Source organism: Phocoena phocoena, chromosome 15 (genome assembly GCF_963924675.1).
Source record: "Phocoena phocoena chromosome 15, mPhoPho1.1, whole genome shotgun sequence".
NCBI classification, from domain to species: Eukaryota; Metazoa; Chordata; class Mammalia; order Artiodactyla; family Phocoenidae; genus Phocoena; species Phocoena phocoena.
Genome location: NC_089233.1, coordinates 59759726 through 59781477, shown reverse-complemented (window position 1 = coordinate 59781477; position 21752 = coordinate 59759726). Strand labels below are relative to the sequence as shown.

Sequence of the window (21752 nt, the reverse complement as noted above, 5' to 3'; positions counted from 1 at the left end):
AATAAGACACAACCCTGAAATGATACTCTGGTGACTTAAATTAATAAAAGGATGGATTTGGAAAATCATTAAGCAAGTCTTTAAACCATCTCCCTATTTAAAATCAAAGGCTCTCAACCAGGGAAATTGTGGAAGGTGTCTAGAAAGGTGTGGGACACCACAATTTTTGGTGTCCATGACCAGAGGGAGGGGAATATTACTAGCATAATCAGGGTAGGGCCAGGGAAGCTACTGCAACCAAACTGTCCACGTGACAAAAAGCCTCCACACCAAGTGTCACCAAGGAACACGTATTTAAAACCCGAATCTTCCCCTTCGTAACATTTCATCAATTTGCTGGTAACACATCTCCAAATGGGTGGTGGCTCAGTTCTGCTGCTGGTTGCATCCCCGACTTCTTGGCAACCACAGAGAACCCAGCATAGAACTCTACCCAGACCACACATTTAATGAACATCTGATGATGGGCAAGCGGATGGGGCTCCCTGACGACCCCAGCCTGACCTCCACAAAGTTCCCTCCATGGGTGAAGATGCAGATCTACTGCCCCCCATCCCATCTCCCAAGAGGGCAACGGGGAAGGATGTTCCTGCTGCAGTTCTTCTGCTAAGACACAGCCTCCAGCACTGCACCCCCACTGCCACACCCCAACCCCATCCCCTTGCACCAAAGGGCAGGGGGAGGCACCTGAAAGTAACCACCATCACACAGAGCTGAGAAAAGCCAGCATAAAGCACTTTTATTGCAATAATAAAACTTGAAACTCATATGTAGTGCAGGGGGTGGGGTAGGGGTGGGCGAGTAGGCAGCAATTTCTCTCACCAAATCACTACACAGGACAGCAGAGGGTGAGAGGGAGGAAGGAGAAGCCAGGAAACTCTGAGATCAGCAGGGGGAGCTGAGCATCAAAAAACAGGAGATGCTGAAGCTGTGATGACCAGCATCATTTTCTTAAGACAACACTCAAGGATTTGTCATGATGGCTGGGCTTTCATGGGTGTTAAGTGTCTACAAACAGCACCTTCAATTTAACTTTCGATTAAAGTTCTTAAAATTTAGGAAGTGGGGCCTGGATAGCTATGAGATTACAAAAGTCCTAAATATCCATTAGAAAAACCACAGGATGGAAAAAAAAAAAAAAAAAAAAAAAAAAAAGCCAGGCCATGAAGAAGGCTTCAGAGGTCCCTGCTGGCCCGGTGACACACACCTGTAGTGTCCAACAACTCAGTGAAAATGATCTGCTTTCAAAAGGCAGAGGCTTACGGGGAGGGTGGGGGTGGGGCAGTGGAGGCAAAGGCTCTCCCCTTCCCACTTTAGTTTTGGGTAGGGCTTTTAATTCAACCCGAGGACATCTCTCAACTTGGAGAATAATTCGGCCCTCAAAAGCGCCTCAAATCTGCTATGGCTTTGCAGCGCAGCAGCAAGAATGTTTAATATATAATAGATAAAACTTTCATCCAAAAAAAAAATAAAATAAAGATTCTTGCACTCCCCCCAACACCAATTCCTATTCTAAAGTTAACCCATTATTTGTGCTGTTAATACTTGACTAGTACTTAACTGGAAACCTAGATCCAAAGGACTGAAACTCAATCTTCACTCCAAAACGAAAACAAACTAAAATGGGTAACTTGAGGTTTATGGCATATAGTTCAGGTCAACACACATACGAGGAGAAAGGGGAAGAGCAAAGCCGGTGACAGAACACATTCAGTCAGGGAAGATGTTTATACAAAGAGTGTAGTGGAACATCAGGAAAAGCTCCGTACGGACTCGCTGTGCGCATCTGGAGGCGCCAGATCCTTCCATGGCACATCTGTTGGGGACAGAAAGTTGGTGAGTTCCAGCAACTCAGTGCTTTTTGGGTGCAGTAGGGACAGCCACAGGCTGCTGCCACACCAAGTCCCTTCCCTAACAGCTGTGAGGTCTGACTTGGCCCTCGCCCCTTCTGCTCCAGCTGGGGAGGGCCCACTGGGCTCGGGCTGGATTCCCAGGTAAGCAGCTCCTTTCTGCTCACCTTGGTTGTGTTTTTTTAAACCTAAGGTCACATTTCTGTTGCTGAGGATAGCAGGAGAGGCGAAGTCCACCAATGCAGCTGACAATACAGTTTCCCATTATCAATGAGTCTCCAACCTGGCTGCATATAGGAATCACCTGGGGGCTTTAAAAAACCTGAACACTTGGACCCCACTACCAGTGGTGGCGGTTAACTGGTCTGAGGGGTAGCCTGAGACCATCAAGAAAGTCTTTAAAGCTTCCCAGGGGCTTTAATGTGCACAGCCCGAAGCTGGTTTTCCTCATGTTGAACAGACTGAGAAAATGTCTGCAGTCTTCATTCACTCACTCGAACCTGTAACTTTCTGGGTTTGCCCTTGGGCTTTCCCTCAAGACCCTTTTGAGAAGCTCTGAGCTGTGCTTTGGCAGTGTGTGGGGAGGCTTAGGCCAGGGTGACTCATAGCCATTCAGCCCTCTCTCCCCTCTTTCTCCCCTTCCTCTGTCCTTCCAGATTTCCAGAAAGCCTGTTCCCAAATCAGGGTAACTCCAAGGCTTCCTCAAGTATATTATGTTCAAAGGACTCAGCTTTCCAGGGTGAGGACTAGGTGTAGACCTCTGGGCAGAGAGAGGCTCTATAAAGCGTCTGAATTCCCTCCCGGCAGGAATGACAAGTGGAGCCGCCAGAGTCCTCAAACCTGACCAGGTCTGGAAGACCCAGGTGTTTAGGGATCAAACCACTGGGAGGAAATAGCTAATAATAAAAAAGGCTCCTCTATTTAAAAAGTCCATAGTAGGACAAAGGAACTCCTTAACAGGCTGGATGCCACTTGCTACCATTTTCAAACAAAAGCATTCTCACCCAGCCCCTGGCTGTGACCCTCTGGTTCCAGGGGTGGGAGGGGAGCAAATGCAGAGGTCTGGGGCCATGTAGAAAGAAGATGACAAACATTCATGTGTTTTATGATTCTAATACCCACATGAAAAGTTAGACGCCATTAGGATATTGAGTTTGGCTGCCTAGAAATGAGGGTAGAGGAAGGAAAAATAGGTCCAGGAAGGAGATGCAGAAAAGGGTTCTGTCCTAATTTGCCACTGTCTGGATGTGACCTTGAGTAAGACCTCTCTCTCTCTGGGCCTCAGCCTCCTCACCTGTTGCACAGAAAGGCTGACTTAGGTCCCTAAGAGCCTCTCCTAGACTGAGAGCATCCTTTACACTTCATAAGCATCCTTAGGCCTCACCTTTCAACCCACTGATAACAAGCTGGCCTGCTGTCTGTCCTCGTGTGTCCTGGGCTTGCTCCCCGAGGCAGGTGGCCCAGGTGGTAGTGCCTCTCTCATATCCTCTAACAGGCAGTAACCACAGACTGTATGGATGAGGGAGCTGCAGAAACTAGGCAGGGCAAACAAAGTCAGTCATCCCAATCTTACCTCTAAAGAACTAAAATGCTGGCACTAAAAATTTGGCCTGTATTTCCAGTTCCAACTCAGTTTTAGTTTATAGGCTACATATTAAAATACTTAATTTAAACAGCTACCATCAGCTCCCCATCCCCACGAGTTCTTTCAAGAGCACATGCCGTCCCTTTCCAAGGTGTACACTTAAAACTGAAAGGAGAGCCAATAGAGGAAGAATGTAAAGGGAAAAAAACCCATGGCATTTTTGGTTCTCTCTGATGTTCATCAAATACTGTGCCTGACTTGGGAGGAGCAAAGGGAGTTAAAGGAAGGTCCTTCAGCACTAAGTTCCTTACCCAAGAATGGGGAGATCAGGGAGGAGGCCATTCCTGTCATTCCAGTTTTAGAAGCTCCACATCAAAGACAAGAGTGGCATTTGGTGGGATGATGCCTGGGTGCCCAGTGGCGCCATAGGCGTAGTCTGGGGAGATAGTCAGCTTGGCTCTCTGACCCACGCTCATCTGTGAAAAGAGCAAGGAAGAATGAATGAGCTGAGGCGCCCCCCAAATGTCTCCTTAAGAAGCAGAGCTGTGGTTACCTGCCAGGACGGTGTGACTAGGACATTCCAGTGACTGCACGGCTGCCTGGGCAGCGGGCACACCCTCTATGGGATGTGGAGGTAGGCGATCAGGCTGGATGAGCCCTATATCTGGCTCCAAGGTAGCCAACAGCAGATAAAAATCCCTCTCGACTCCCAGAACCATCAGGCTCTCACGCTTTCTGTCCAGGTCCCACTGATCTGACTCTGGGCAGCCATCACTCTAGAAGTGTCACCACCTAATCCTTCAGTGGCCTGTCACTAGAGGCATCTATACTCTTCAAAAAGGAGTGCTTTGATCAAAATTTTGCTTTAAAAGAAAACACACAGAAAGTAATATTTGAGGCAGTATACTTTTCTATACTTTCTAGATTTATACTTGTACTCAGAAATACAGAAAAACTAAAAAAGACAGTATGATTTTCTGGGGTACAAACTACACTGTACAAAGCAGCATGCTACCAACTGTGTGGAAAAGAGGAAAGTATATATTTATACCTGCCTGTATCAACAGAAAACATCTTTGGAAGGACACAAATAATGCCATCATTTCTCTATGGGGAGAACAGAGGGTGGGGGGAAATTTTTCACTTATTAAAATGTATTTGTAGTTTTTCATTTTCTAATCAAATACACAAGCTTAAGTATTTATTTTTTGAACAGTGAGCAGGTTCTCTGCTCTATTCCCACCCTTTACCTATCTTTTTTAAGTCTCCATGTGTGCGTTCCTGGCTCTCTGACCCAGAACAAGAGATGGTGACTGAAGAGAAAGCTTCAGGCTTACTTCCTACAGCTCCCTTCAGAAACTGGGACATGTTGGACCAAGGCAGTAATAAGGACAGTTGAAAGCATATGGCTTAATCTAATAAAATTCAAAACAATCTTATCCTTTTACCCAGCAATTCCACTTCCAGAATCTGCTAGCAACCCAAATGCCCACTGCAAGGGGAGTGGTTTCACAGCACATGTGCACCACGGGTTAGCCAACAGAAAGAATACAGTGGCTTTAATTATACTAACATGGAAAGACGTCCAAGACACATCGTTACATGAAAAAAGCAAGCTGCCAAAATAGTACACGTGGCAGGATTGCAGACCTGTAAACACAGAAAACCAGAACACAATAGCAAAAGAATAGGAAAAGGGGCACAAGACAACCCCCCTTCTTCCTGTGCTTTTAACTTAGTTGCTAAATAAATATTCTACAGAGGAATTTAAAGAGGAATTTAAAAGAAGATGCTCTATGTAGGTCTCAGACCACCCAGACTTCTCACAAGTAACAGAGCTGTGACTGACCCAAAGAACCCTGGGTGCAGGGGGAGACTGGGCATCTCCCCAACACCCCACCATGCCTCACCAAGCCTGGGATGTGAGATAGACTGGTAACACTATCTTGGTGGCAGCTATGGCTCCTGCAACACACAACACAACGATTGTTCCAGTGCTGGAACAGCCACAGAAGATGAGTTGTGGGGTGGACAATGGTTGGCACGGGAGATGGGGGATGGGCTACAGACCCAAGAGCCTGCCAGGCTTCTGGGGTGGGAACAGGACGGGACAGAAAGGTATAGTTGAAGAGGCTTCCAAAGGGAAGTAAGCCACAAAGATCCTCTCCTCTTTGTACTGCCAACCCTCAGTCATGCTGGAACAAAAATCTAGACACCTGGGAATGGGACAGCTGAAAGTTTCTGAAAGTTAAGCAGTTTATTTGGAGATAAAGCAGTGATATTTTACAGAGGAAGGAGAGCAAAGTGCATTCCGGAAAAGAGGAAGACAAATCCTTCTCTCCACACTGGTTAAATCTCCCACTCTCTTTGGTGAGAGGAAACAGACTAATTTATCCATCGTGGCAGGGCCTGTTATAAAGCTCGCTGGGTCTTAGGCCACCGTAAACATCCCTTTACCTGGTTAGTGCCAAGAAGAAAATTCCTGGGCTTAGTGGAAGGATAAAATCCAACTGCAATTTGGCAACCCTGGGTCCCCTACTATCTACTGGGAATTTTGAAGAGTTGGCAGAACAAAAGCTGTTTACACAAATTGGGAGGTGAGAGGTGAAGAAACACACTTAAGACAAGCAAAATGACTTTCTCCATGAGTCTGACCTCTCAGAAGTGGTCCGACACAACATGGTCAATAATAAGACAAACACAAATTAAAATGATACCGAGATAACATTTTTCACTCATTAAATTGTCCTGAAGCCAAAAGTTTTTAACAACACACTGCGCTGGAGGGCCTGGGAGGAGCAGGCACCTTCACAGCCCGCTGGTGGCAACTCAGTGTAATCCCCACAGATGGCAACCTGGCAGTATGTCAAAATCCAGTGCACACAGCCACTGAACCACTCACTCCACTTTTAAGAATCTGCCTATGGCAACACTTGCACAAATGTAAAATAAAGTCCATTCAAGATTAGTCACTGCAGTATTGTTTACAATATCAAAATACTGGAAATGACCCAAATGGCCATCAATAGGGTACTTGTCAAGTAAATAACAGCACACCCACGGGAATACAGGGAATACAGGCATACCTCATTTTACTGTGCTTCACAGATACTGTTTTTTACAGATTGAAGGTTTGTGGCAACCCTGTGTTGAGTAAATCTACTGGTGCCATTTTTTCCATAGCATTTGCTCACTTCATGTCTGCCACATTTTGGTAATTCACTCAGTATTTCCAACCTTTTCATTATTATTATTTGGATGGCGATCTGTGATCTTTGATGTTACTACTGCAAAAAGATTATGACTTGTTGAAGGCTCAGATGATGGTTAGCATTTTTTTGCAATAAAGTATTTTTAAATTAAGGTATGTACAGTTGACCCTTGAACAACACGGGTTTGAACTATGTGGGTCCACTTACACGTGAATTTTTTTCAATACTGAATACTACGTGATCCGTGGTCGGTTGAATCCCTGGATGAGGAACTGCAGACACAGAGGGCCGACTGTAAAGTTATACGTGGATTTTCAACTGTTCAGGGGGCGGGGGAGGGATGCCCCTACCCCCACATTGTTCAAAGGTAAGCTGTCCCTTGTTTTTTTAGACATGATGCCATTGCACACTTAACAGACTACAGTACAGTGTAAACATAACTTTAATATGCCCTCGGAAACCAAAAACTTCACGTGACTTGTTTTATTGCAAGATTTGCTTTATTGTGGTGATCTGGAACCGAACCTGCAATATCTCTGAGGTCTGCCTACACTGTGTAGCTCTATGAGGAGTAGAGCTTCCTCCTCTTTTATATCCTGGTATATAAAGTATCAGAGATGGATTAAGTGAAAAAGCAAAGCATAGAACAATGTGTCTGTGTGTTTAAAAGAAAAGAGGGGGGGCACTTAAAGAAATTCTACAAGAAACATTAATAAAAGGAGTTATTTGGGTGACAGAGCTAGGAGTGAAATTTTTCCCACCTATAAACGTAATTTAAGAAGTAGACACTAGGAAACACAAAGAAACAATGGAGAGCATACCTGGGCAACCCCTTCTTCCCAGCCTCGGATCACCTCCTGCTTACCCAGCACAAACTTAAAGGGCTTGTTTCTGTCCCGGGAGGAATCGAATTTCTTTCCATCTTCAAGCATCCCTGTGGAAAAGGGCAGTTGTAACATGAGCAACGAGGAGTAATGACATGAGGCAAGTCAGAGTCAGCAGCAGGGTGCCAGTCCCACGGGCCAGCACTGGAGGGCCTGGCAGGGTGTCCTAGGAGGACTTCCTGTGTCCTCAGTGGGCCTCTGAGGAGCTGGGGTAGTCCTTCTACTCCAGGCTTGGGAACGCTCTTCCCCAGTTCCAAGCAGTAAGTTGATACAGAGGCAGGCAGTAGACTACCTTGTTCTGGAGAATGGGGAAGTGGACACACTCCTGGCAGGAATTCCCAGCACCCTGTGGGTTTCCTCCCAGACAGAGTAACGGTGGGCCCTTTAGGCACACAGGACAGCTCAAAGTCACTCCATGTGCAAGAAGCCATATTCCTTCCTCAATTCATTCGTTATCTTTTACAGAAATGTGGGTAGTGTCAGAACTTAACTGAACTGTAGGATACCAGCTGGTGTCGGAGAATCAGAGAAGTGGCATCGGAAGACACCAAAAACCTTTCACCAGTGAACTGCTAACGACTCTGAACTGTGGGCAGTGTTTCTACTACGAGTCAGAGACTGGGCTAGGCACTCCCCACATATGAACTTATTCAGTCCTTCCCACAGCACTGTCCCCATTTCACAGAACTGAGGCAGAGAGAAGTGAACTTGTTAAGCTAGGCTATAAATCCAAAAACCATGTTCATTCTACTATTCCAGCTTCCCAGAAGCGAGACAACCCATAATGGCAACCTCGACTAAAAGGGGGCATTCCAGAGATGGAGATGCCAGTGGGTGAGTGCCACGACAAAAGACGAATAGACACCTGCAACTCCTTGCTCAAAAAAGACCATCACATTGGTTTCTCCGGAAGCCAGTATCAGCCAATTGTGATAGCTGTCACTGAGGTCCTGAAAACTCACACCAGGATCCTAGACTGGAAGGGGCCAGCCAGTTGCTGACATGTAACTAACACAAAGCTGATTTCATTGGAGGCGGCGATTGGGCAGCCACCATGGTTCTAAATTAAGCAACACTCAGAAGACCCAGCAAAACACAGAAGTCTGTTGTGTTTGTATGTTTTCAGAGGTGGAGGGAAATCCCAGCCTAAAAAACAATGTCAACACTGGTAGGTGGAATGGGGAAGCAGAGACCAATTGACAGCTTTATCACAGCCACCAGACTTTCTGTATTTTGACAAAATAGGAAACAGGGTGGGGGAGGCGGGAAGGAACTGCTGTCCTAACAGAATAGAAGGGGAGACAGATGTCCTGGGCGCAGAGTGGGTGCTGACACTGCCTGAAGCCTGGAGCTGAGGACTGAGAGGGAGACAGGAAGATGGAGATCTACCCATGCCAAGTCAGTGCAGAGCCAGGAACTGGCACCCCAGAACTAACAAGCTGGGGTGTACATTTAGCTCCTCCTTTACCAGAACACAATCACTACCTGATAAAAGGAATGATAAACGGCAGGACTTGAATAGTTTTTTATAAATGAGAAACTGGGAGAAGACTAGGTCTCCACTTTCCATAATACAACGGATGTTCCCTTTAACCCATTTCAGGTTCTTCGTACACTGACCCCACCCCAACTGAACTCAGCATTAAGGGTGAGAGGAGACTGAAGACCAGAACTAGTCTCTTCCTGGTCTATGCTCTTTAGAGCAGACCCTGAGTAGAGCCCCAGGGCTTCCTGAGCAACCACGGTAGACAGGTAACTACTAGGTGAGGAAGCCACGTGGGAAAGAGCCGAGGATGGGAGGGTGGTCCCTGGCCTCTAAGTCCTGACTATCTGCAAAGGCTGGCTGGACAAAACTCAGAGAAAACCTGCCCAGAGGAGCACCTGAAACACAGGCTGTAGCACATTCCAGACCTTTGGAAAACCCAGACACAGCACCCCCACCCCCCATTCTAACAACATCAAATTTCCAGGAGCAGCAACAGCCTGGCCCAGGAGACGAACTGGAATCAATCCAAGCCTTCCTCCTATGCCAGAGTTGGTGTGAGGTGGCCGTATGGGCCAGTATGGGCACTTGGACTAACTGTGAAATCTACTGGAATCTTGCAGGAAAGACCTGCCTCAATGGTTAAAAAAAGAAACACATCCAGGAGGAAAGCTCCTGCCCTCCCTTCCTGTTGCATGATGTCATGTGAGGATGTGATGTCTGGAGCCATGGCAGCCACCTTGTAACCACAAAGTCAGCCAGGAACCCCAGAATGGTAGTCCCATTGCTCTGAACCAGCCCCAAACCACCTCCTTTAAGACCTGCATTCTGAGGTGATTAAAAATCTGCTTTGCCTTAAGTCAGATTTCCAGTTACTTGCAACTGAAAGTAACCTAATTGGAATGAGGTAAATATTTTATTTGACATTTACTTAGTACACCCCACTGTAGCGCTGCCATGAGAGAAGTAACAAAGAAATGGAACTCAACAATCCACATCAGTAAGAGCTATCACTGTGACGACAGACCAGTGCGTTATGTCAGGAACCAGTACACACATAAATGTGTATAAATGAAGCAAAATTTACATGTAAGTTACTATGTGGCATGCACTTCTCATTTTTAAAAAGACTGCTGATTTTGACTCCCTAGATTTATTTCATGATACATTAATGGGTTGCAACTCACAGTTTAAAAAAATACAGTATACCTACAAAAGAATTATACTATTTCCTACCAAATTTGAACATGCGCTCAATCAGAGCAAGATCGTATTTTGACTGCAATAAAAACCACTGGGTACTGAGACAGACTCCCTACACTTTCCTTTTATTCCTGATCAAATGCATTGCCAAGCAACTTCTAGATGTTACATGCATCCATCCTGCTTTGCCTGAAGGTGACATGTTTCAGCTGTCTGACTGGTACCAGGCTGCGGGCACAGGTGAGACTCAGCCTCTACCTGCTGCTGAGCCAAACTGGAGAAGTGGATGCTCTTCAGTGCAGAGACTGTGGGTCTGGGAAAATGTCCCCCTTAAGCTTTTCTGGGACACTGAAGGGCAAAAAGAAACATTAAAGCCAAGATACAGGATTTCTAAGTAAAGGGGCTTTAAGCAGGAGCTTTGCCAAGGATCCTTATTCTCCTACCCTATTTCAGATGAGCTGTTGTCCCTGGGAAGAGGACATGAGCCTCTCTCCAGAACTTGAGAGCATGGTCATCCTCTGTCAATCTCACCTACTTCCTCGGAGAAGAAATCTTCACAGGGACGGTTAGGTGGTGGTGTTGGTAATGGGTTCCTTACATGTGAGGAGGGAATTTCCTATAATCTAAGTCCAAAGGGTAAACGATATCCAAAGATCTGAGCAGGATGTCACACAACTGGCAAAGGCTAAAGGGGCCAGGAGGTGCTAGAAAAAAGGCTTCTCTAACACGGAGGAAGAGACCACCTTCTATATGGCTATAATTTGCAGGGTGAGGAAGGAGGTGATGCAAGAGAGGAAGCAATGTCCATTAAGAAGCAGGAATGAATGTGCATACAATGCTTTCTGGAGTGGGAATTAGGTTTGTCGGTACTGAATGCAGAACATAAGAGAAGCTGTGACATCAAAACCAGTAGTTTCGGCCAAGATGGAGGAAAAGGGATCAGATTTACCCTCCTAACTAAACAAACAAAAATTAAAACAAAAACAAAAAGACAACAAACTAACAAAAGAAAATAAGCGAAATGAAATGAAAAGAAGAGAGAGAAACAACCCCGACAGTAGTTAAACACTTAGGACACTGGACACTGCAATGAAAAACTGTGATCCCTGAGAGATGGGAAACTAACAAGGCGAGCCCTATGACTTCCCCAGCTTATATCCTTGGGAGTTTCCAGGGAGAAGAAAGTGGGACGAAGCTCAAGTCCACAGGACAAGTACCAGGGAGGAGAGGGCTGTAGAGGAAGACCCCCAGAGGTATACAGAGGGTCCTCCTTGGGTATTTGGTACAGTAAGTACTAATCAATGCATGTGTTTGAGGAAGCTTCTCAAGGCCTGTAAGAGCATCCAAAAGGTTTAGAAGAAACAGTGCTCAGAGCTTACACAGGGCTGGGATCAGTGTCTGTTCCCATCAGCCAGACTGAAGAAAGTAATGGTTCATGAGGCACTGGGTAGGAACCCAGGAAGATATTGCCTCATCAGTGAGGAATAATCAGCCCCAAACTGAGCACTGCTCGGGACCCCCTAACAAATCGCAAAAGCAAGGCCCCAGGGACTTCCCTGACAGGCCAGTGATTAAGACTCCGTGCTTCCACTGAAGGGGGCATGAGTTTGATCCCTGATGGGGAACTAAGATCCCGCATGCTGTGTGGTGCGGCTAAAAAATGAAGGAAGAAAGGAAGAATTAAAAAAAAAAAAAAGCAAGACCCCAAAGGATCAAACTATTTCCAAGTAACTTAAGTGTTTCCCAGTACAAAGCTCAAGAATATTTTTAGGAATAAAAATATGCAGCACCCCAAAACATAAAATTCACAACGTCTAGCATCCAAAGATTACCAAGCATGCAAAGAGGCAGGAAAACACAACCCACAATGCAACTAATCAATCAATTGAAAACAACTCAGAACTGATACAGAGGTTAGAATTAGCAGAGAAGGACAATAAGATTTAAATCAAACTTCCAGGGATGAAAACTACAATGCCTGAGATGAAAAATACAGTGGGCTTTTAGAACAACTGGATATCCGTAGGCAAAAAGTAAAAACCTGGATCAACCTTCACATCATAATCAAATATCAACTAAAAATCAACTCTAAATGAACACTATAAAACTTCTAGATGAAAACATAGGGAAATAATCTTTGTGACTGTGGGTTAGACAAAGATTTCTTAGATATGAGGTTAAAAAGCACAATCCATAAAGGATAAAATGAACTTCATCAAAAATGAAAACTTCTTCACTTTAAAAAATACTTTTAAGAGAATGAAAAGTCAAGCCACAGACTGGGAGAAAATCTTTATGAAGCATATATCTCATAAAGGACTTGTGTCCAGAATATATAAAGAGCCCTCAAAACTCAACAAGAAAACAACTTAATTAAAAAAGGGCAAAAGATTTGAATAGATTTCACTGAAAAAGATAAAAAAATGGCAAGTAAGCACATGAAGATGTTCAACCTTATCATCATTACAAAAACGCAAGTTAAAACCACTAGGAGGTATGACTACTACCGATTAGAATGAGTACAACTAGAAAGACTCATCATATTATGTATGTACTGGTGAGGATGTGGAGGAACTGGAATTCTCACACATGGCTGGTGGCAACTTAAAACAGACAACCACTTTGGAAAACAGTTTAGCCGTTTAAATTAAACATACACCTCCCATTTGACCCAGCCATTCTACTCTTGGATATTTAGAGAAATGACACTTATGGCTATACAAAAAGACTTATATACACAAACGTCCACAGCAGACTTACCTGTAACAGCCAATAATTGGAACAACCCAAACATCTGCCAACTGATGAACAGATAACCAAATATATCCATACAACAGAAAATTATTTGGCATTAAAAACGAATGAATTATTGACACATGGAACAACATAATCTCAACATAATTATGCTGAGTGCAAGAAGCCAGACAAAACAGTACATACTATATAATTCCACTTATATAAAACTTCAGAAAAATGCAAACTGACCTATGCTGACAGAAAAGCATATCAGGGGTTGTTGGCGATGGGAAGAAGGGGGAGGTTTCAAAGAGGAACAAAGAAACATACCAAAACCTATGAAGCTGTACGCGCTAAGTAGCAGCAGTTTACTGCATGTCAATCATGCCTCTGTAAAACTATTATTTTAAAAAAACGGGGAGAAAGGGAAAAAAGTAGATTTACTAAAATCCTACATATGTTTACCTCCTACACCCAACCTGGCAGTGGATGGCAGGCGCTTCCTCTGTCTGGGAAGGAGCAGGTAAAGCAGGCAGCAAGTCAAGACTCAGCAGTTGTTCCCATTTTAACTCTGGACATCTCCGTGCCAGGACCCGGAGCCCCTGAACAGTGAAACCACCTGCCAAGTTAGCACTGTAATTTCCTAGAGAAAGCACGCTCTGCTGAGAGAAGGCAACTGAGGTTACAGACATGACAGCCACTCTTAGCAAAAACCTGGGTCACCAGCATGACCTTCTATCTGCAGAACTGACTGATTCCACTTCTGATTCCACACAAATCTATACCTCATGACCCAGAAATTGCCTAGGATAGCCAACCAAGTATTCTCGATTTCAAGAATTCTCATCTCTCCTGACTGAACGCAGCTCAAGGTCACAGACCGGGACTCAGAGTTCTATGTCCCTGTGGCACTCAGCTCAACCCCTAACACTCACAACACTGGCACTCACGAGCACTTTTCGATTTGCTTCATTTGCATGATTTTTAAGAACTAGCAGGACAAGCGTGAGGCTTCCATTTCTGGACCTCTTCCCTATATGGTAAGAAGAATCTGAGGGGTAGTCCCAGAATGGTAGTTTTTACTTTTGGCACTTTTAAATTACTAGTCAGTAAGAAAAATGTGAAAATTTGGGGGGGTCTCCAGTTAAATGCACAAGGCCATGAAAAGAGTGAAAGCTATGGCTGCCTGAGGGACTGTTAAAGCAGCCTCTGGCTGGAAGGCAGTTGACATCACCTTCGCCTGGGTCTCCTCCCAAACTGTTTTAGCTGTTCTTTGGGGGAAGAACTAGACTCAAATCCCTGGAGAGGGAGCAGGAGGGCTTTAAAAAAACAGAGAGAGCGTGCGCATGAGCGTGGGGAAGTCTCCAGGCCCTCTCCCCCCAGTACTCCTCCCACGGCTCGGCTCTTTCTGCTGCTCATCTGTTAGGGAGGGTTCTTTCTTGCTCCAAATGAACGAGCAGAGGCAGACTTGGCCAGCAGCTGCTGTGCAAAGGTCCCTCGGACTGTGTCTCTGATGCTCAGCCCATGTCATAGAAGCAGTGGTTAAGACCCAAGGCCAGGGAATTCCCTGCCTGTCCAGTGGTTAGGACTCCATGCTCTCATTGCTCTCCTATTCATGTCCAATGTTTGCTTATTAATCCTATTTTTTCTGTTTTCCAGGAAACACAGAGGCGGGAGCTGTCAGGTATAATGGTTAAAGGCATGAATCCTGGAGGCTGGCTCCAGATTATTACAGTAAGTCCCTGCTGGTCTCCCTGTTTCTGCCTTTGCTCTCCTACAGTTTAAATTTGACATGGCAGCCAGAGTGACATTCTTTTAAAATACAGGTCAGACCCTATTACCCTTGTGTTCAAAACCCTCCCCTAGTTCTTCATTTCACTCAGAATAGAAGCTGAAGTCCTTAAAATGGCCTACAAGGCCCTGTAAGAGCTGCCACCCCACAGCACCACCTCTCTGACTTCATCTCTGATTCCTCTCACACTTCTCCACTCGAGAACACTTTTCTTATGTTCTGTATACACACACCAGGAATATCCCACCATAGGGCCTCTGAGCTTGCTGTTTCCTCTGCCTAAAATGCTCTTACCCAGTCACATGGATTACTCCCTTACCTCCTTCAGGTCTTTGTTCAAATGTCACCTTCATTGTTCTATCTAAAGTTTCAACCTTCTCCTGTTCCCTCAGCACTACTGGCTAATGTCCAATGTTTGCTTATTAATCCTATTTATCATCTGTCTTTCCCATTACAGTTTAAGATCTATGAAGGCAGGGACTCTGCCTTCTTCACGCCTATATTCCTGGTTCCCAGAACAGTGCCTTGCATATAACAGATGGTCAACAACACCTGTAGAAAAATCAAGGCCCCCATCAGGCCTTGCACACACTTGGCAAGCCCCTGACTGAGCCACACACATCCAAAACCATGTCGCGCTTCTAGCCCCAAGTGTGGGCTACTCAAGGCACTTCCCTTATAATGTTAAGCACAAGGGAAGGCACTCCCTACAAGGTAGGCACCTCCAGGGCAAGGTTGAGGCTTCCCCCCCTGCCCAGCTCCTAACACATTTGTTGAATGACTGAGGGAAAGGTTTGGTGTGCTGATCTGTGTGTGTGGGTGAGAGAGGAAGGAGTGGTTACAACTGTATCAATCCACAGGGATTGGGCAAAGTCCAGAATGTTGTAAATATTCTCTTTCGTATTCTAACCCAAAGGCAACAGAAGTATGATACCAATCATAACAGGAATGTGGGCTTTCCACACTCCAGCTGGAGTCTAATGCCAGGTCCTAACTGACCACTCAAAATGGTCACTGAGTACCTACTCCACGCCAGGCACCAACGGGGAGAGAACCTGGAGAACACCACTTGTGTGGGTCTGGCCTCCTGCAGCCTGAAGTCTCCTGGGGAAAGGGTAGATGTAACTAACTACACACAGCCTGACTGTGAGGAAAGCAAAGGACGGGAGCCTTGCTGGAGACAGAGGCGTGAGTGTGTGTGCATGTGTGAAGACACACATTAGTCAAGGGTCAGGGGAGACCCACTGAGGGGGTGTCACTTAAGCTGCAAGAAGAGCCTGCCATGTGGTGGGAAGTGGGGGCAGTGTGGCTACACCTAAGCACAGGGGCAGAGACCTTCCTGGGGGGAAAACTTGGTGTGTTTGGGGAACTGAATGCAGGCCAGGGTGGCCTGAGCTCCTGGGAAGGGAAAAGTAAAGGCAATGAGAGCAGAGACAGCAGCATCCAGGAGCTGATTATTCCCCCCTTTTCTCTCCCTTTCCTCCTCCTGCTCTTTATACTGCTAGAATTTATCAGGCCAAAGTTAAAGGGGCCTGAGAGAAGAAATGCAAGGACTCAGTTGAGTTCCTCAGTAGGTTAAAGAAAAAATAGGAAAAACAGAAATATGAATCAACAAGTACTGCCATGAGCACCAAAGGGAGAACTGGATAATACATGCCTAAGTTATCCAAAACACCCCTGGCCTTTTCCATGGGAAATAGCAGGTGACAATACTATTTTTAGAGAAAACTCCAAGGCAGACAAATGAGTTTATAGATACAATGAACTCTATCAGTACTTTATAAAAATCAGTTTTTAACCACCAAACATGTTCAAGTTAAAATTTTTATGGTATAAATTATATCCAATAAAGTTGTTAATGAAAAAAAAAAAGTCTATGAGACCCACTGAAAGGAACCAGAGCTTTTTGCAGAGGTGACTGATGCCAGTATCAGAGAAGTAAAACAAGGAAATGATTAAAAATAGTGGGAGCATGTCAAAAAGGTACTGGAGCCTGCCTGAAGGGGCTCCTACTGGCCAATTTTGGGGCAATGTGAGCACCAAAAACAATAATGAATAACTATGATTTTAAGGCTCCAAGTAAAATATGAGCTCCTAGTATACTAAAAACAAACAAATAAACAGAGGGGGGGAAAGTCCCTTGTCACCATGGGGGATGACTATAAGGCCAACTCCTGACCTTGGTGATTGGTGATTAAAGAATTAAGTTTTACCCTGTGTAATAGTAGAATGGTAGTTAATAAATATAGAAGATATGAAGAAAAAATTTTAAATTACCACTTTGTAAATGCCAATGAAATAGTTTCTTCTGGTAAGAATCATCAATTGATGTAAAAACCAGTAGGTGAAAGGTTGATGAGGAGCAGAGCACGTGGAGGATGTCCAAGCACTTCACAGACCGCCCACTAATTGCAAAGGGTAAAATGCACCTTCACAAAAAAGATCAAATTTAGCATTACAAATAGTGATGTTCCCCACTGTGTGCTGAGTACAAAGTGCACAACATTCTGTAAGAAGTCTTCACGTTAAAATGTTTTAACCAGAAACTATTTAGACATTTCAACTCCTAGTTTACTGGAAATCAAGGCAGTGAAAGGAGTTTAGACAACAACCAAGAGAAAACAATGAGACAGACATGGGGTATTCTATAAGATAATAAGCCTCCTCTCTTTGGAAAAGGAGTGTGATGTATAAAGACTCTTCTAGATTGTTACTATAGACATAATACCCAACCGAACCTCAACTGAATTCTGGTTTTCACTTTGAAGACAACTGGGGTAGATTCAGTATGAATTTGGCTTTAGATACTACTGAATCATTTAAAATTTTCTCAGATGTGACCAGTAGCAGGATAGGGAGAAAACTCTCATTCTTACAGCATGCTCAAGAACTTAGAGAAGTATCATGATGTCTGCAACTTACATGGCTCAGCAAAAAACCCGACACAGATATCTACCTACATATACCTATAAGTAGACAGAAATGGCAAATATGACAAAATGTCAACCATCGTGGAATCTAGGTAGTGAGCACATGGTATTTAATATTCTTTTTTTTTTTTTTTTTTTTTTGCGGTACGCGGGCCTCTCACTGCTGTGGCCTCTCCCGTTGCGGAGCACAGGCTCCAGACGCGCAGGCCCAGCGGCCACGGCTCATGGGCCCAGCTGCTCCGCGGCATGTGGGATCCTCCCGCACCGAAGCACGAACCCGTGTCCCCTGCATCGGCAGGCAGACTCCCAACCACTGCGCCACTAGCGAAGCCCTATTATTCTTTTTTGGTTTTTCTCTATGTCTGACAACTTCATAAATAAGAGTTGCACGTAGATGCAACAATACTATGAGGTCTTTGGTTCACTTAAAGTGAGCCTTCTTCTGCTCTCACCTGTGGAAGAAGAGAGCTCGGCATCCATGTGATTCTGTTTTTTGGTAATCACAGTCCCAGAGGAAAGAAAATAATGCTTCCATAGCAAGGTCTATTTTCAAAATGTTAAAATCCAGTTATGTTAAGGAAACTTGAGGAGAAAAAGGACTGACACCTTAACTTGCTCACACAGCCAAGCTGATGTAGCCCAACCCTGCCCCTCTCATACCCACCAAGAAACAACAACAAACACTAAAAACCTCCCTTGGTCCCCAAACTGAAGAGAACAACTGCAGCTTTCTTAGCCAATATATTCTGTAGGCAATGTGTAGGCCTGTTTTGAGGTGAATCCTCACTCAGATTCATCTCTTTTTTATAATTACCTATTTCCCCATCTGGGAAATGGAAGGGTGATAAGGTCTCAGCCTATCCAACTCTGCCAATGCTAAACTGCAGGGACAATACACCACTTAGTGCCTAAGACGCAGGGACCTTTAATGAGATTATGTGCAATGACAGCGTCACTGTTGCTGCTGCCCATCCCAGAATGCACCTGCCCCCAGCAACTCCTCATAGCAGGCACTGTTACTCCCATTCTACAGATGGCACATGGAAGCTGAGAAAAGCAGATCAATTCACCCAAGCTAAGATCTGAACCCAGCAAAGGACCCACATCTTCTTTGGGGATCACTGTCCACCTGGTACAACCTCTGCACACTCTATACACCCAGGACACAACCGGGGCCCTGTTTCTGCACTTGCCACCAAGAGTCCACATAGTAGCCAGAATGCAGTGTGTCCTGTTAAAAGTCCAAATCAGCTCATGACCCTCTAATGGTTCATCTCAGAGAGAAAGCCTGTGTTTTGATAATAACCTACAAGGCCCCACCTCATCTCCTGCCACTTTCTCCCTCACACAATCCGCTCCAGCCATGCTGGTCTCCTCACTGTCCCTCTCATACACCAAGCATGCTCCAGCCTCAGGGCCTCTGCAGTAGCTCCTCCCTCTGCCTGGAACACTCTTCCCTAGACAGCCACACTGCTCACTCCCCAACTTCCTTTGGGCAAATATTAAAATGTCATTTTGTCAGAGGCCTCTTCCAACCACCCTCACTAAAAGCAGCAAATCCCCTTCCCAGGTCCTCTGCTTTAATCTCTCTCCACAGAGCTTCTCACCACCTGACGTGTCACACCTTCGTGCTATTACTCTCATCCCCACCAGATCAGGTCTTTGTTTAGTTCACTGGCTGTGTCCCTGTGCCTGGCTGGTTTCTGTTGCTCAATCTGCTATAGGAAGGAAAAGGGTCCTGTTGTGGCCCCGCCCAAACAGTTACAGCCTGTCTGCCTGAAGCCGCCACACATCGCGGAATCCATCTGAGCAGTCTCTGCTGGGGGCGACCCTTCCTCCAGACATCAGATCATCAGCCAAGAAACACCCAGCAGGGGAGTGGGTGGAATAAAGCAGAGAGGAGAGGGGAGACAGAGGCTAAAGAAAAGCAAGGGGCTGGGGTGGGGAGGGGGGCTGCAGGAAAGGGACCACACCTGCCCTGGGAGCTGCATCGTCCCTCCAAGTGGACCTCCTGAGGAGATGAAGCCAAGAGCCCCTCGGTTTTTCTCAGTCAGAAGCCAGGCTATAGACAACTTAAACCCGATCCCAAGGACAAGATGTCAACTATAAAAAAAGAATTCTTCAATCCACTTGAGGCTGCTCTGACAATGGCAGGCATGTGGCCTGCTGATGTGAGTAAAAGGGACATAAGCCTAGCTGTGTGTCCGGACAAGCTCAACTATAAAGACGATGAAGCTACCGGAGGCAAGGAGAGAGCCGTGAGGATCCACTTGATCCTCAAGGCACATATTTGGCAGATTACCATTCCACCTCCTTCCTCCCACCTCAATGCCTGCCTGTCACGCTACTAGGAGGTGCTTGGCCGGTGACAGTACAGTTTGCATTTTCCCTTCTGGCACTACGATGAGGCGGCACAGGCCTTTTTTGGGGCGGTGCCCATGCTGTGCTCTGCTAGAGGCCACAGAAGGTATCAGAGGGAGCCCAGAGTAGCATCCAGGATACAACTGGCAGCCACCAGTAGCATTTAAAACATCCATGTGGTCCAAGTCAGTCTGTGATGATCACATCTCTGGTGACTGAGAGAAGATTTTGGCTTCCTTACTTCCAATGCTGATTCTTAGAAGCTGCCCCCAAATCAGCTGTAGCAGACACCTGACCAGAGCGGACTGGATCTAGAGTATTCACCCGACCTGAACCTGGGTCAATGAGATTCTCCCTCCTAGGAACTGTAACCACTGGAGCCACACAGCCAAGCAATCTGAGCTAGATCTGCAAAAGAAGACAGAAACGGGGCACGGGGGTGGGAGGAGGCTGGGTGGGCAGGCAGGAACGTCCACCATCTACAACTCGGGAGAAGCAGGAAAACAGAGAGCTGTAACAGGAGACTACTGAGGCAGGGAGGTAGAGAGAAACACAGATGAAAAGTAGGAGCATCGTGAGAATTTCTCCGTTCTCGAGATCCAGTGGGCCTCTTGCCTTTGAGGACCCCCAGATTTTTATGATACTCCCCACCATGTTCCCTCGAGATGGATTCTGTTCCCAGTGCCTTAAAAGCCATAACTGCTCTAGATGAAATCTCAAAGCGCCTACCCATTCCTCTCACGCCCCCACAGGTCTCAAATGGGTTCTTTCTGGGAGGCTGGTGGCAAAGACCCACAGGAACAAAGCCGCCTGCCCAAGAACAGCCTATTCTGTGAGTGTGAGAGGCAGAGCTGGCTTCTCACCAGGGCGTCTCTGTAGGGCTTATCAAAAATGAAATAAAAAAGAAAGCTTTTGTCCTAATGCATGCCAGGGTCCTGCTGCTGTTCTGGGAACGTGTGGGTGGGTGCCGCCCTCGAGGAAAACACGGACTTGGAGAAGAGGCAATGGGAGCCCTGATGGTGCTCTGGGTCCCACGACCATCTGTTCTCTTAGGAAAAGGCTCCAGACATGCTGTGCGGGGACACTTCACCAAGAGGCACAGTGAAATGTTGTTCTGCCTACATGTGGGTGTCCAGTCCTACCATCAGCACCAGAAGATGGGTGATCCAAGGACAAGAGGCACAGACTTGGGAGTGGGACAGGTGTAGCCAATTATCCTAATGTGTCTACCTACAAACTGGGGGAAGGGGTCAGAAGTCACCTCATCATCTCTCTGAGTCCCAGTCTCTGCCCCAGTTGGCTGTGGGAACTGAATGAACTGCCCACTCACCCAGCACTGTAAAAGGCAACTGTTATCCTTCTCATCCTGCAGATCAAAAACAACCAAACTGGCAGGTTCTCCTCCAGCGGACCTCCTAGGTGCTGACTGTGGTCCACAAAGACAGCCATTTAAAACATCAAAACCACTTTCCAGCTTCGTTTGCAGGCACGAGATCTTCCCGTGAAGACAGGTTTCAGTACCTCCTCCTTTGGTAGCCTTTTTAAAAGTTCAAGTCCCTAACTCCCTCCACCCCCACCCCCGGCCCCCTTTTCTACACATGGAGAAGGGCCAGAGGAATAAAAAAGCCAGAGAAATAAAAGAGCACAGGAGGAGGGAATGTTAGTTGCTTTTTTTTCCTTCCCAAAGAAAGTCATTTCCCTCAACAGGGGGCTCCC

The 21752-nt window shown here is 45.9% G+C and overlaps 1 protein-coding gene across 1 annotated transcript in view; it reads right to left on the bottom strand.

Annotated features, from left to right (window-relative positions):
• Positions 1-714: 714 nt before the first annotated feature.
• The window catches only part of FKBP1A (FKBP prolyl isomerase 1A), a 22663-nt gene continuing 1625 nt past the window's right edge, over positions 715-21752 (bottom strand). The window contains exons 3-5 of the mRNA XM_065892172.1: positions 7469-7581; positions 3747-3911; positions 715-1816 (exon numbers count right to left, since the gene is read on the bottom strand). Of these exons, the coding sequence (XP_065748244.1) occupies positions 3783-3911; positions 7469-7581 (242 nt within the window). The 3' untranslated portion in view covers positions 715-1816; positions 3747-3782. The remainder of the gene's footprint in view (positions 1817-3746; positions 3912-7468; positions 7582-21752) is intronic.